Source organism: Branchiostoma floridae, chromosome 18 (assembly GCF_000003815.2).
Source record: "Branchiostoma floridae strain S238N-H82 chromosome 18, Bfl_VNyyK, whole genome shotgun sequence".
Classification (NCBI taxonomy): domain Eukaryota; kingdom Metazoa; phylum Chordata; class Leptocardii; order Amphioxiformes; family Branchiostomatidae; genus Branchiostoma; species Branchiostoma floridae.
The window spans coordinates 12923795-12936502 of NC_049996.1; the positions used below are offsets into that span (position 1 = coordinate 12923795).

The following is a 12708-nucleotide window of genomic DNA, read 5'->3' on the forward strand; positions in this document are numbered from 1 at the left end:
GGTACCTCGTATTAGACACAAAATGATTACATTTTGGGCCCCAAGTGGCTTGGGGTACTGCAGGGTAATATCCAGGTTTTTTTACATTCTATTGATGTAACGATGGTACAGTCACAAATCAGAGTGTATAACTTGTAAGGGACTTAAATACTCCATTCAATTATATTTGGACTACATTTTTGCATGAACATTTTTCACTCACAGAGAGTCTGCAGCTGTGACCGTTCAGAAATCATTCTAGGTTGCTTTCACATCTCCTAGCATAACAGTACTCATTAGTAATACTACCGGTAATTTGAGCCATGGGTCATGCCTGTTACCTCGTGATTTTTCAGATATTTTTTTCTATTTCTTACGATGAGTCCTGTATTTATGTGTTGGTCGTCCATGGATGATTCGTAGAATATTGGTTTGGATACGAACAATCTTCCTGCCTTTCTGCTGTTTTGTCGCTGCCCACATACTCTTTCTCATTGTCGCCAAAAGCTTGGGTACCTACAAAATATACAAAAGCAGAGAATCATCAATGCTACAGCAGCTAGACCTGAAAACTGTATCTTGGACATTCATTTTCATGACGTAGCCTTAGATGGCATTTGTCCATAGAAGGGTCTGCACTGGAAGCAGTAAACAGTAAATAAAGGAGGCAACACTTAACAGTAACATTAGGAAGACAGCAACAAATGACAGCAAAGCTTAACTGTTACAGGAAATTGACTTAAATTTAATTTCTCATACACAGAATGGTAGATTTTGGTACAACCTCCATAGTAAACCTAGGCTGCTCCATTGTGACTTCAAGGGCAATCTGGCAAATGACAACGCAATACAGAGACTTTATCAATAACAATCAATTGACGCACAATGTTTGATGTTTTTTTATAGAACATAAATTAAATAGGACAAAGTTACAACTTAAGTCTGTGTGCGCCAACAACCCATTCCCATTGTACCCCATTTAAAAGTGTATGACATAAAACCTTAAAATTTTGAGCTCTCCAAGATTGTATGTTCAGTTGCAGCAAGCTAATCAATCTTCTGGTATGTTTTCTTGCTTTTATGATGCCGAAATCCTTATATGCCAGCAAGGGCATAATTTCTGTCAGCGACATTATCATGGAATCGAGTTTCATGGAGTCAAAATTTCAAGGAACTCAGCATGCCCCCGGAACACCCTTAAGGATGTCGTAGGTCAACAAACTTTCGCCACCAAATCTGAAATTTCCTACCTCCACCCCTGTAGCGTGAAAAAGGTATGCAGACCCTCCCATGGATCATAACGTATATCCTTAACTTGCAATTACATTTCAATCATACTGGATGGTTGATACTCAACATTAAGTGATTTCGGGATGCAGATTTTGGCTATCCAAGCAGTGGACATGCAGTATAAGAAAGTTATATACAAAATGTATAGTGGAAAAATCAGTGACACCTACCATTGCTTTCATGCCACGGCAAAGCTTTTGGTCCACTTGAAACTGAGGACTCCATTTTGATGCTGCTACTTTGAGGTTCTCTTTCCCACGCATTTTGCAATGCGTGCTCACAAGTTGCTTTACCTCCTTGAAGTAGTGAAGCTCGTCATAGAAATCTGGACCCTGTGTGAACAAAAAATGAATCAGAAAGCTGTGACAACAGACATCATGTGTTAATCTTCCCACGGTTATCTCAAAAGCTCACTCACAGACAAGTAAAATTTGTGGGACATGACTGTCGAACCAAGCAGGAACAGTTTCATTCGTTCTCCTATGTATTCAACCCAGTGGCAGGGTAGAAGTTTGACTTTTACAGATAATTTAACTAGAGACTCTGTTATTCAGACCATGAGAACTTAGAACAATGATACCCAGGGCTATAAATGGAGTGAAATATGTACTAGCCTGGTCCCAAACTCAGCTGGTTGATAATGCTCAGAACATCTGGGTAATTAAAAATTAATATGTTCAAGTTTGTTCAATTATGAAAAAGACAGATGTCCAAATTTTGATTAGAATTTTCACGTTTGTGGCCAGGTTTTATTTTTTGCAGTTTTTATTGTGAGCAGACTCTGTACTGTAAAATCATGACACTGCAAATATGTCTAAGATTAAAACGGATTTGCTTCAAAGCAAACTTTAAATATGGTAACACCGCTCCCCCCCAAACACAAAATCAAGTCCCTACAAAAAAAATGATTTTACAGTAATCAGAAAGTTAAGCCTTTGCTCGAGCAGTACAAAATATTCAGAAAACTTTCACCTGTGCTGCAATCTTCCTCCACAAGGAGGCGTTGAACGTGTCATACAGTAAGTAATCCACGGCCTTCCACAGGCGGAGGTTGGCGAGTTCCTCGGCGGTGGGGACGTATTTCTTGTAGGAGTAGTTCCGGTTGTTCTTTGGCGTCATGTCGTACAGAACGTCTCGCACCTCCCAGCACATCAGACGTCTGAGGAGAACCAGAGACTCGTCCAGGTGTTCCAGCAGCAAGACCAGCGTGAAGTCAGCTTCTAGTTCACTGATGTACCGACGAGCTCGTTCCTTTTTCATTGAGAGAAAACGATAACATGCCAAGTTTATGTGCCGGGACTAATACCGTGCTTTTTAAGTAAGAATTCATTAGGGAAATGGTCAGGGCAAGTTAAATAAACATTGTAGAAAGAACTTCGAAATTACCGGTACAATCACGACAAAGAATCAGAATGAAACGAAAAAGAATCAGATTCAGGATTTTTGCGCAATCTAGACATAAATACCTTATCCTCAGCTCCCTCTGTAGGGTACCCCAAATCAAACGACAGGAAGTTCCTGGTACCGTCCCAGGTTACATTACAGAAGTCAAAGTAAGCCTCAGACAGGTCCTTGTACTTCCACGGGTCCTGCAGAAACGTCTGGACAGGGTTCTTAGACTTGATCTTCATTAACTTGGGAAGATTATAGTAATTCATGGCCGACTTCAGATGACTGCTTGGCTCTCGTAGGACAGCTGTGTTTGGCATATTGAAAGAAATGACAAATTGTTTTTTTGGGGGGGGGTGTAATGCCTTATCTCTTTGTAATACTAATTGGACAACTGTAAGGCACTTAGTCAAAGAACTGTTATACTCAATCCTGGTACTCAGATATTCCCATTGGCTCTCATACAAGCAAGAGAGGTGTAATTTGTTGGGTTCACTACATACACGTTCATCAGATTTTCTGTATTACAGGATCAGTAGAATTTTGGCACTAATTACTAGTACCAACTCGGCCCAACACCCTGGTCAACTTCAAGCTACTTAGAGTAGTTGATTAGGGTATTTAAGCCAAGTTTGTTAAGGCCCCAAGTTATTTTACTCTGAAAAGCAAGCACAATTAGCTTAAGAGCTACAATAATAGTAAAGCTACGTTAAACGTATTCTAAACAAATTTCCTCAGAGAGTCTGTTTTCAAAAAGACTTAAAGGTATTACTATTAAAGTTCTTTTTTTCTAGCTACGCCAGTGTGGCACGTTGGATACACCCGATCCCTCAGTCTCGGAAGTTAAGCAATGCGCAGTCCGGTCAGTTCTGGATGGGAGTCCCCCAACCAAGGACGACCGGATGCTGTAGCCTCACAAAACTTTCCAAGAAATCGTCTTCCGGGAGGGACATAAAAGGGGGGTCGCGTGCTCAATGAGACACCTCGACCACGTTAATCAGCCTCACTACTCATTGGGTACCTACTGGCTGGCAAAATACACCAGATATTATTATGATATTATTATTTTGCAATAAAGCCACTGGAGGAAGGTTCCTTACATATGTAGGCTGTGTCAGCCGGGAACTTGGTCCGTAGCCATGTTTTATTGTACCGCATGTGGTTCATCAGGACGTCATACTGTTCATCTGGGGTGTGGATGTAATCCTCTTCGGCAGGAGGGTAGTGCCATGGGAAGAAAGTCCCCGCTGCTGGCAGAAGTGCAGACAGTTTGTGTTTGATGGCATATCTTTGGAAAATGTTCACTATGGTGCAACCGCCCGTTTTGTGAGTTTTGATGAAGACGAATTTCCTTTGTGGGCTGCAAGTATCCTTTGGTGCCTTCTCAGTTCCCTTTCTGTTTTCTTGTGTACCGGCAGTTCCCTTTCTGTTGTCTTGTGTAGTCTCCGTTGAATTCCTGAAAAATTATTAGTTATTTCTTTCATTATCTTTGCCCAATACGAAATGTCTTTAGTAGCGTTTGTGTGTACGTACGTACGTACGTGTGTGTGTGTGTGTGTGTAGGAGACCAGCGAACATAACTCAAGAATGCCTGGATTGATCGTACAATACTATGTGGGTATGTCTTGATGAGACCTCAAAACAACTAGAACCCCTGGCAGCTTGTTGCAGTACTGCAGCGGAAATTCCGTGTTTGATATCTCAAGTTGCAAGTTGTGAGCTGCAAGTGACCTGTAGGGCAAATTTCGGTATTTCCGGACTTGAGTGGTAGATCATAGCTGTTGGGACCTAGAGTTGAAGTTGTCACAGTGTTATTTTGGGCCCTTGCTTTTTTGGACTGCAGGGGCTTAAGTTTAATGTCAGACTTTGGAAGTGAATAATGCAAGAAGGGGATGACGCATCGTCATAGTTTCTTGGTTAAAGAAAGCTCATTAGTGAGGTTTCATAGAGGTAGATATTGATTATGCCAATCGGAATCTAATGAGAAAATTTATAAACCTGCTATTGTGTTCCAATATATTTTTTAATTTTTTACTTTATTCTGTTTTCTTTAGCCAGGCCCAACTCAGTGTAACCACACTGCTTTACAGTGGGGCCCTGGATAAAACATCACCAGCATTACTCCCCACGCAGAGGATGACACATCAACACATAACATACAAATAACACATTTAAGGCCATTATCCATAATCTGTCCGGTCGTGAGGTCAGAGGTCGGCTCTTGGTTCATCATACGCTTAAATGTTGCAATATTTGGAGTCGTTTTTAAAGTCATTGGAAGGTTATTCCACTGACAAACGCCCCTGTGGCTAAACTAGGTATTATTAGATATTAGAATTAGATATATAGGACTAATCCAACATGTGACGGCTGTAACTAAGGAAAAGAAAGAGAAGAATATTGATAGATAAACATGATCCACTGGCAGTTTAACTCAAATAAACGATATTTGATCTTAAAACGAAACTTACCACTCCCCGATATTAAACAAACGTTTTTCTTGGGGTCTTGTGTCGATTTTCTGAAAGTAAATCTGAACAGGTGTCACAGGTAAAAATACTTTGCTCAGACATTGACTACTTCTACCAGGAAAGCATCACTGTTCTATGATATATGCATGCACATTGGAAAATAACCTCTAGCTAGAAATGAGTATCTGCATTTTATTCAGCAAATACAGACATTTTGATTCACATTGTTTGTTGGAGGAAAATTCGTTAGGTGATATAATTAATATGTAGGAGTGAACACCTCATGTTGTTATGTATATAAGTACTTAATGTAATCATTACCTCCATGAAATGTCATGGAGGTTATATTTTACCCCGCGTTTGTGTGTCTGTCTGTGTGTTTGTGTGTGTGTGTGTAAACAAGATAACTCAAGAACGGCTGAGTGGATTGGTTTCATACTTGGTGTGTTGGTAGTGTGTGATGAAAGCTGGAAATGATTAGATTTTGGGCCCCCTAGCGGCTCCCCTTGGTACTGCAGCGCAACTTCCGGTTTTGCTATCTCGGTGTTTTGAACATGCTATGGTCACGATTTTTAAGTGTTATAAAGCTCTGGTGCTCAGGAAGAAATGACATAAGTTTGGGCCCCCTAGCGTCTAGTTTTGGGATAGCAGGGGCATTTTTGTCAAAAACTTCTGAAGAGGATAACTCAAGAAGGGAACAATGGATTTTCATGATTTTTGGTATGTAGGTACCTTAGACAATGTTGTACACGATAAGATACTAATTATGCAAAATAGGAGTAAATTTGCATAATTAATGAGAATATTCTATAATAACAGTTTTTTCAATGTATCTCTTGTTTCAGACATGCTATGGTCTTGATATTTAAGTGGTAGATAGCTTTTAGTGCCATGACAAATTGGGGCAAGTTTCAGCCCCCTAACATTTAATTGTGGAACTGCAGGGGCATTTTTGTCAAGACACTTCAAAGAGGATAACTGCAGAAAGGAACGACGGATTGGCATCATTTTAGGCATGCAAGTAGCTTGGGCAAAGATGTTCATAATGATATGCATGTTATGCAAATGGGGACTTAATTTGCATAATTAATGAGGAAATTGTATAGTTCCATTGTTTTCAATAACTGGACCTCAATACATGTAACACATGTTAATTATGATAGGTGCAATATAAGCAGATACCAAATATGGTAATGAGGAACTTATTTGCATAATTTATGCAAAAATTCAAAACCGCTTTATGATCAATAATGGGAATTTTATGATTGTGACATGTGTACGTTAGTCAATGATGAACAACACCATGCATAAATTATGTTAATGTGTTGGTCAATTGAATGAAATTTACGAAAGCTCTAAATTTTCATGGAGGTATGAGGTCGCCGAACTCTAGTTTATATATAAGATATATAATGTGTATGTGTATTCATTATGTATACATAATATAATTCACAGTATTGGTGTTGACTTTAAACTTCCCAAGTCACATTTTTGTACTTTGACCTGGCAGAATTCCAAGATTGTGCCTTCAGCAAGTTAAGGAACACTCTTACTTATCAAAGCAGACTACTATACTTCTTTTCACAAGATGTAAAGTTTGCTCACCTGTGCAAAGTAGATCATATTTATAGTTCCAAAAGCGAAAAAGAAGAGGAGCATCAATGGAGCTCGCTTGCTTGACGAAACTTTTTGCTGAAGCAACCTAAGTGGTAAAGAACAAGGGACGATGCTTTGTACTGAACAATAATTGTGTGGATTTGATATTATATTGATATTAAAGATAAATTTGTCCTCACCAAAAAATCATCAAGGCCCAAACAAGGTTGACTATGGCATAGAATAATCTTATCTATTTTTTTATTTCATTTATTAATCTTATAGGGTTGTCCCTTCAGTTTACGAGAAACTAATTCCCAAGGGAGCCCTTCAACTTAACAATAATCACAAAAACATAAAAAATAGATAATCAAACATAGCAGTAATAACTTATCTGATTTGTTTAACTCAACATAAATTAAATACTAACAATTCAAGACTATAACATGTTAGGAATTAAATCAGGGATTGATATTTCTAACATCTGCCTCCCTCCAAAAATTCACTACTAGCCCCCTGAAGCAAAACCTCTGCTCAATATGCAAAATACACAATCTACCCCTTAGTAATTATTACATAGGAATCACATCCAAATTTCCAAAAGGTGACGAAAGTCATTAACCAAATTCTTAGGTCATCAAAAGACATTTACCACATTGTTGGAAAGTGTAAGGCCTAATATAAACAAAGGTAACGTTACATACTGCATGGAAAAGTTAACAAGAAAAAAGAAGGATTTAACTTACTTGTTTTCATCCATATTCAGCCATGCAAGTTTACCAGAAGAATCCAATGCAGCTATTCATACATGTAGGGTTACCTAATTAGTACAGAGAATGCTGTCTTATTTTTAGAAAATGGGGTGGGGATAGCTGGAGGGCGGACTACAACAAACTCACAGTTAAGACAAAGCCAAAGAGACACATAAGTTGAAAGAAAATTTAAACTTTGGGTACAATTACGACGGTCCTCTAGTTAATATTATGATTAGTAATCAGACAAAAATTGGTACCATTTGTTCAAAAATTTTGAAGCTAATACTGGTGAGGTCATCAAAAGACATTTACCACATTGTTGGAAAGTGTACATGTAAGGCCCTATAAACAAAGGTGCATACTGCATGGAAAAGTTAACAAGAAAAAAGAAGGATTTAACTTACTTGTTTTTATCCATATTCAGCCATGCAAGTTTACCAGAAGAATCCAATGCAACTATTCATACATGTCACCTAAGGGTTACCTAAAACTACCGAGAATAGAATTTAGAAAATGGGGCGGGGACAGCTGGAGGGCAGACTACAACAAACTCACAGTTAAGTCAAAGCCAAAGAAACACATAAATTGAAAGAAAATTAAAGTGACTTTGGATACAATTACAACAATCCTCTAGCTAATATTATGATTAGTTATCGGACAAAAACTGGTATCATTTGGTGCGCAACAGAACTAGTTTGACAAGTTTAAGGTGACAAAGGAATAAACCAAACAGGGTTGGGGTGGGAGGACTATGACTGTCGGCATATTACTCTTCTAGATACTGTTAGGACTATCATGACAATATCAATCTCCTAGATACTGTTAGTAACTGAAGTGTGTTGGACAAACACAACATCATTTTGACAATTTTGACAAAAGTATGATGGCAAATATAGAATATCCTTTGAGAATGTTGCCCTTCAAACAAGTTCAACAGCTTTTTGGATGATCCTGGGGGTTATGTCAGGTCATGTCTCTAATTCTCAGAACACACCTCAAAACAAGAGTTCTGAGACCTCATATCTCCATGAAATACTTCAAATGCATTTAAGTTCGTGGGGATTTAATTTTACGGTAGCGAGAAAAAGGACTTTTCGCGGTGGTTTTAAGTTCGCGGTAACACCGTAAATGACAGTCAAGTACCATAATAGAAAAATGTTCGCGGTGGTTTTAATTTTGCGGGGAAGTGGTCACTGCAAAAACCGCGAACATTAATCCACCGCGAACATTTCTGCATTTACAGTAGTCTGAATATGAAAATGACTTCCACATCCACATAATCTATTGCTTGGTTATATACACCTATGACTAACTTACACACTCTGGTTACAATGTTGACGGTCCAATCATTTACTAGTTAGTTATAAGAATTATGGCACTATTGCATTAATTATACAAACTAGGAACTTTTTTGCATAGTTGGTATCTGTTAATATTCAGCCTGCCATTAACTACATATTTTACATGTATTTGAGTCCTTCTTTTGAAAACAATGCGAATATAATTTTTCCTCATTAACTATGCCAATTTGCATAATTTGCACTTCATGATGTGCATCTCTGTCTAAGCTAATTGCATACTAAATATCATACAACCATGTATCTGTGTCCTGAGGGACATCAATTGCTATTCAGGTACCTTAGCAAAGAAGGATAATGTAGTGTTTCCTAATTGATTATGCATATGTGACCCTTATTTACAAAACTTATATTTGATAATGTTGACCTTTAGTTAGCTTCGTTATACCTGAAGTATGAATTTCCGATCAATTACCACTATGTAATTACAGTATGTTCTCATCAATTATGAAAATGAGGTTTTTATTTGCATGATTTATATCTACACACGTTTTTTCTCAGTTACATAGTGCATGGTTTATATCTACACACATTTTTTCTCAGTTGCATAGTGTGACAAGTTTGAGAGACAAGTTCTATGATGGAATGCAGTAGATCTATGAATTGTCCTCATTAATTATGCAAGTTATCCGTAAATTTACATTATTAGTACTAGTACCTTCTTATCTGTGTCCTAAATTGGGCTACTTCATACCAAAAATCATTACGGTCAGTCAATATTATGGAAATCCGTTACTTTCTACAATTATTCTTCTTGGAAGATTTTGACAAAAGAGCCCTTAACAGTTCAAGAGCAAGCAAAAAATACATTTCCCTTACATCGCAAGCTATCTCCCACCAAATTATCAAGACCATAGCACGTTCAGGTCAAATGATACAAAAACCGTAGGTTCTGTTGCAGTACCAAGGCCACATACCAGAGGGCCAAAAAATGACCTTGACCTTCGTCTTCCAGTCCCTATCCACTTAGAAAATATCATTTTTTTCCAATCCATCCAGAGATAAAATTATGTTGACCACAAATATTCGGAAACTCAACTTGTATTCAAGATAAGGCCATGTTGATTTGATTATATGGATGACATCCTCTGGGAACTCCAAAATTGATGCGAGCGAGCGAATAAAAAAAAAGTTTGGCAAAAAAAAAAAGTTGCCTCCAGTGTGAAATCAAAGTGGCCAGGAAGGTTGAACATAGGACTAAACACACATAGTATGGTATACCAACAGTTAGGTGTAGGGACCAGTACATTATACGGGAGCAAGACATTTTTTTCTTCTTGGACCTATCCGAAAAAAACAGACCTGAAAAAAAAATCAGAGGAACAAGTTTCGCCAATTACAAAATGGACACACTATGTCGGCAGGCATTTGGGGTCTAACCGGGGGGCCAAGAAGACAGCAAGAGGAAGTCAAGTAGAGTTTATAGTCAATTGTACCAAGTTTCTACAGTCAAAGGTACAAAGACAGTTAGCCCGTATTACTTGGAGATGGGATTTGTAAATGCTAGTGGGAGTCCAATAGTCCACCAAACAGATTCCTTTGTAGCAAAACTGACCAATTACCATTGTTTTGAGTATTGCCAGTTCTCAAGTTTCCTCTGGACCAGAACAGGACCTGAATTTCTGTACTGGTACCTCCCCCTACCAACAGAAGATTTTTTTATTTCTGTCCTTTCACATCTTATTCTTTGAGTTTAGATTTATTTTGGCATTCTATGGCATTAGACTATGATTAATTATCTGTTTTCTGATACTTTTTTTACAATCTACGGAATATTTGTGCTTATTTTACAGCTGCTTTGTACAATTTATTGTGTGGTGGAAAACTTTTTTTTTTTTTGGAAACGGCTGAAAATTGGTGCGAGCGCGGATGTCATCCATATAATCAAATCAACATGGCCTAATTGTGCGAAAATAAGCTGCAAACTCTCTGATTCGTCGCTCACAGACCTTATTAACGTTAACGTTACAAACAAAAATCCTAGCCCGGCCCAAATCAAGATATTATCGAATGTTATGCTCGGATATCGCATTAATATACATGGAATTTAACGTGAACTACTAACGTTATAGTTACTGGTTTGTTGGAAATAATATTGACGGGATAGTCTCACCTTTTGAGAACGAGTTTTCCTCACGAACCTACCAGTGTCGCCATGTTGTCGTCACGTCCAAAAGTCACCGCTCAGAAAATAGACCAATGCTAACTGTCCATCACAATTAGCAGTTTAACCAATGAGAGAATGGCAATTAGTTGTTCAACCAATGATTGCACGACATTTATCAGTTCAACCAACTGTTACAGAGTATTGTGAATCCACGCACTGAACACATTCACAAAGCCAAACAGATCTATTATTGTTTTTGTTTTGTTTGTTCACCTCTTTCTTTCTTTTGTTTTTATGTACACGTATCTATGTGTCTATATCTCTGAAGGCCAAGTTTCCTACTTGAGTAATATACTAGTAATCTGGGCACATTCACGTCACGTGTCAGTGGGGGCTCCTAGCGACCTTTGTAACTTTTGCAGCTGTACTCTTACCACCTGTTGATAATCATCAGAATTCGCATGCTGTTTTTGATTAAACCAAAAATTAAATTAGACGGAACTTGATATACAAGCTAGCACAACACAGGCAAAGTTGTAATGAATTAATGTGGTTTTATCTCACAAATGTTGTTCTTTAACCTGTGGTTGAATGATACGTGTCGTTACCAGTACACTAACCAAACACGCTGGATCAATTTTAGTTTAAAACAACAACACCAAAAAGCAGAAAAGTCCCGTTAACCACAAAATTAATTGCGGGTTAGATCTATAATCAGTTATACTGTTCTATTGGGTAATCAAGAAAATGAATTTACATTTATAACCTATGACGTATCTTTTACAGTAACCCTGGCCTTGTGGAGGTCAATGCTCTATTCTATACCCTGATTATCCAGGTAGAGATAACGCAATACAGTTACCGCTTGTCGATCAAAAACGCAACACATCTTTTCCGGGTATCGAAAATGGTATTGTTTGCTCCTCAAAGTTTTGAAAAGTACCAACAACACAGTCCAAGAGTTCATGTCTGCCATTTATGTAGTTGTAAATGTCTGGAATTCTTAGCCCCACCTGGATTCATTCAGTTCACTCGGGCACAAAGCTCCAGTCATCTGCAAAAAAAGTGCAAAGCTCTTTGCCCCCTTAAACAACTCCAAACCACCGTGTAGGGGAAAGCTGTACTGTAAATCCTGGAAATGTTGCGGTAGTTTTATGTTCATAGTTTTCACGGCGACCCCTTCACTGACCACTGGTGTTTCCAGGAGGCAAATCAAATAAACATAATTTTTTAGTTTCACAACCTGATTTTTTTCGTCTATACAGAAGTATTGACAACCTATCTGGTGTTTTCATCCGTATTTTATAAAGTTTACTTTACAAATCAAGCCTTCGGTCGAAATGTCAGTAGAGAAGAAATATAAGATTGCCTACCTAGGTTGACATATGATAACCTGCAATGATGTTTGCTACTGGTGTTGAGAGTACTGTTGTTTATCTTTACTAAGTGTTACTTGTAGGGAAGGGGCCCGTGTATGTTGGTGAGGGGTTGGGCCGATCAATGTCAATAGTCATTCATTAACTAAAGACGTTATGGCCTGGCATTTGATGTAGTTTGTCCCTACCTACATAACTGTGCTCTGTTGTACATTATAATTCTACTGTTCCTTGCCTTCGTGATTTCTGTTCCTTACATTTCGTCCAACAAGTTGTGGGAAAATAACACTAAAATTTCTCATGAAACAAGATACACGTCGAAAAAACACACAAGCACCATCAGAGTTTGGAACACAATGCTGAAGAGATTTTATTGCAGCACAAAAT

The 12708-nt window shown here is 38.1% G+C and overlaps 1 protein-coding gene across 5 annotated transcripts; it reads right to left on the reverse strand.

Moving 5' to 3' along the window:
- Positions 1-335: 335 nt before the first annotated feature.
- Positions 336-11067, reverse strand: LOC118405925 (galactosylceramide sulfotransferase-like). Of its 5 annotated transcripts, none has more exons than XM_035805778.1 (10): positions 10952-11067; positions 7472-7545; positions 6735-6831; positions 5130-5179; positions 4100-4114; positions 3759-4069; positions 2736-2965; positions 2242-2520; positions 1440-1601; positions 336-495 (listed from the first exon to the last, which is right to left on the reverse strand). In XM_035805778.1, the coding sequence occupies exons 2-10, from the start codon at positions 7483-7485 to the stop codon at positions 346-348; spliced, it is 1308 nt and encodes a 435-aa protein (XP_035661671.1). In that variant the 5' UTR covers positions 7486-7545; positions 10952-11067; the 3' UTR covers positions 336-345. The 5 variants fall into 5 exon arrangements, with proteins under 5 accessions (XP_035661671.1, XP_035661670.1, XP_035661669.1 ...); XM_035805777.1 differs by having other exon boundaries at positions 5130-5191; XM_035805776.1 differs by having other exon boundaries at positions 3759-4114.
- Positions 11068-12708: the final 1641 nt, after the last annotated feature.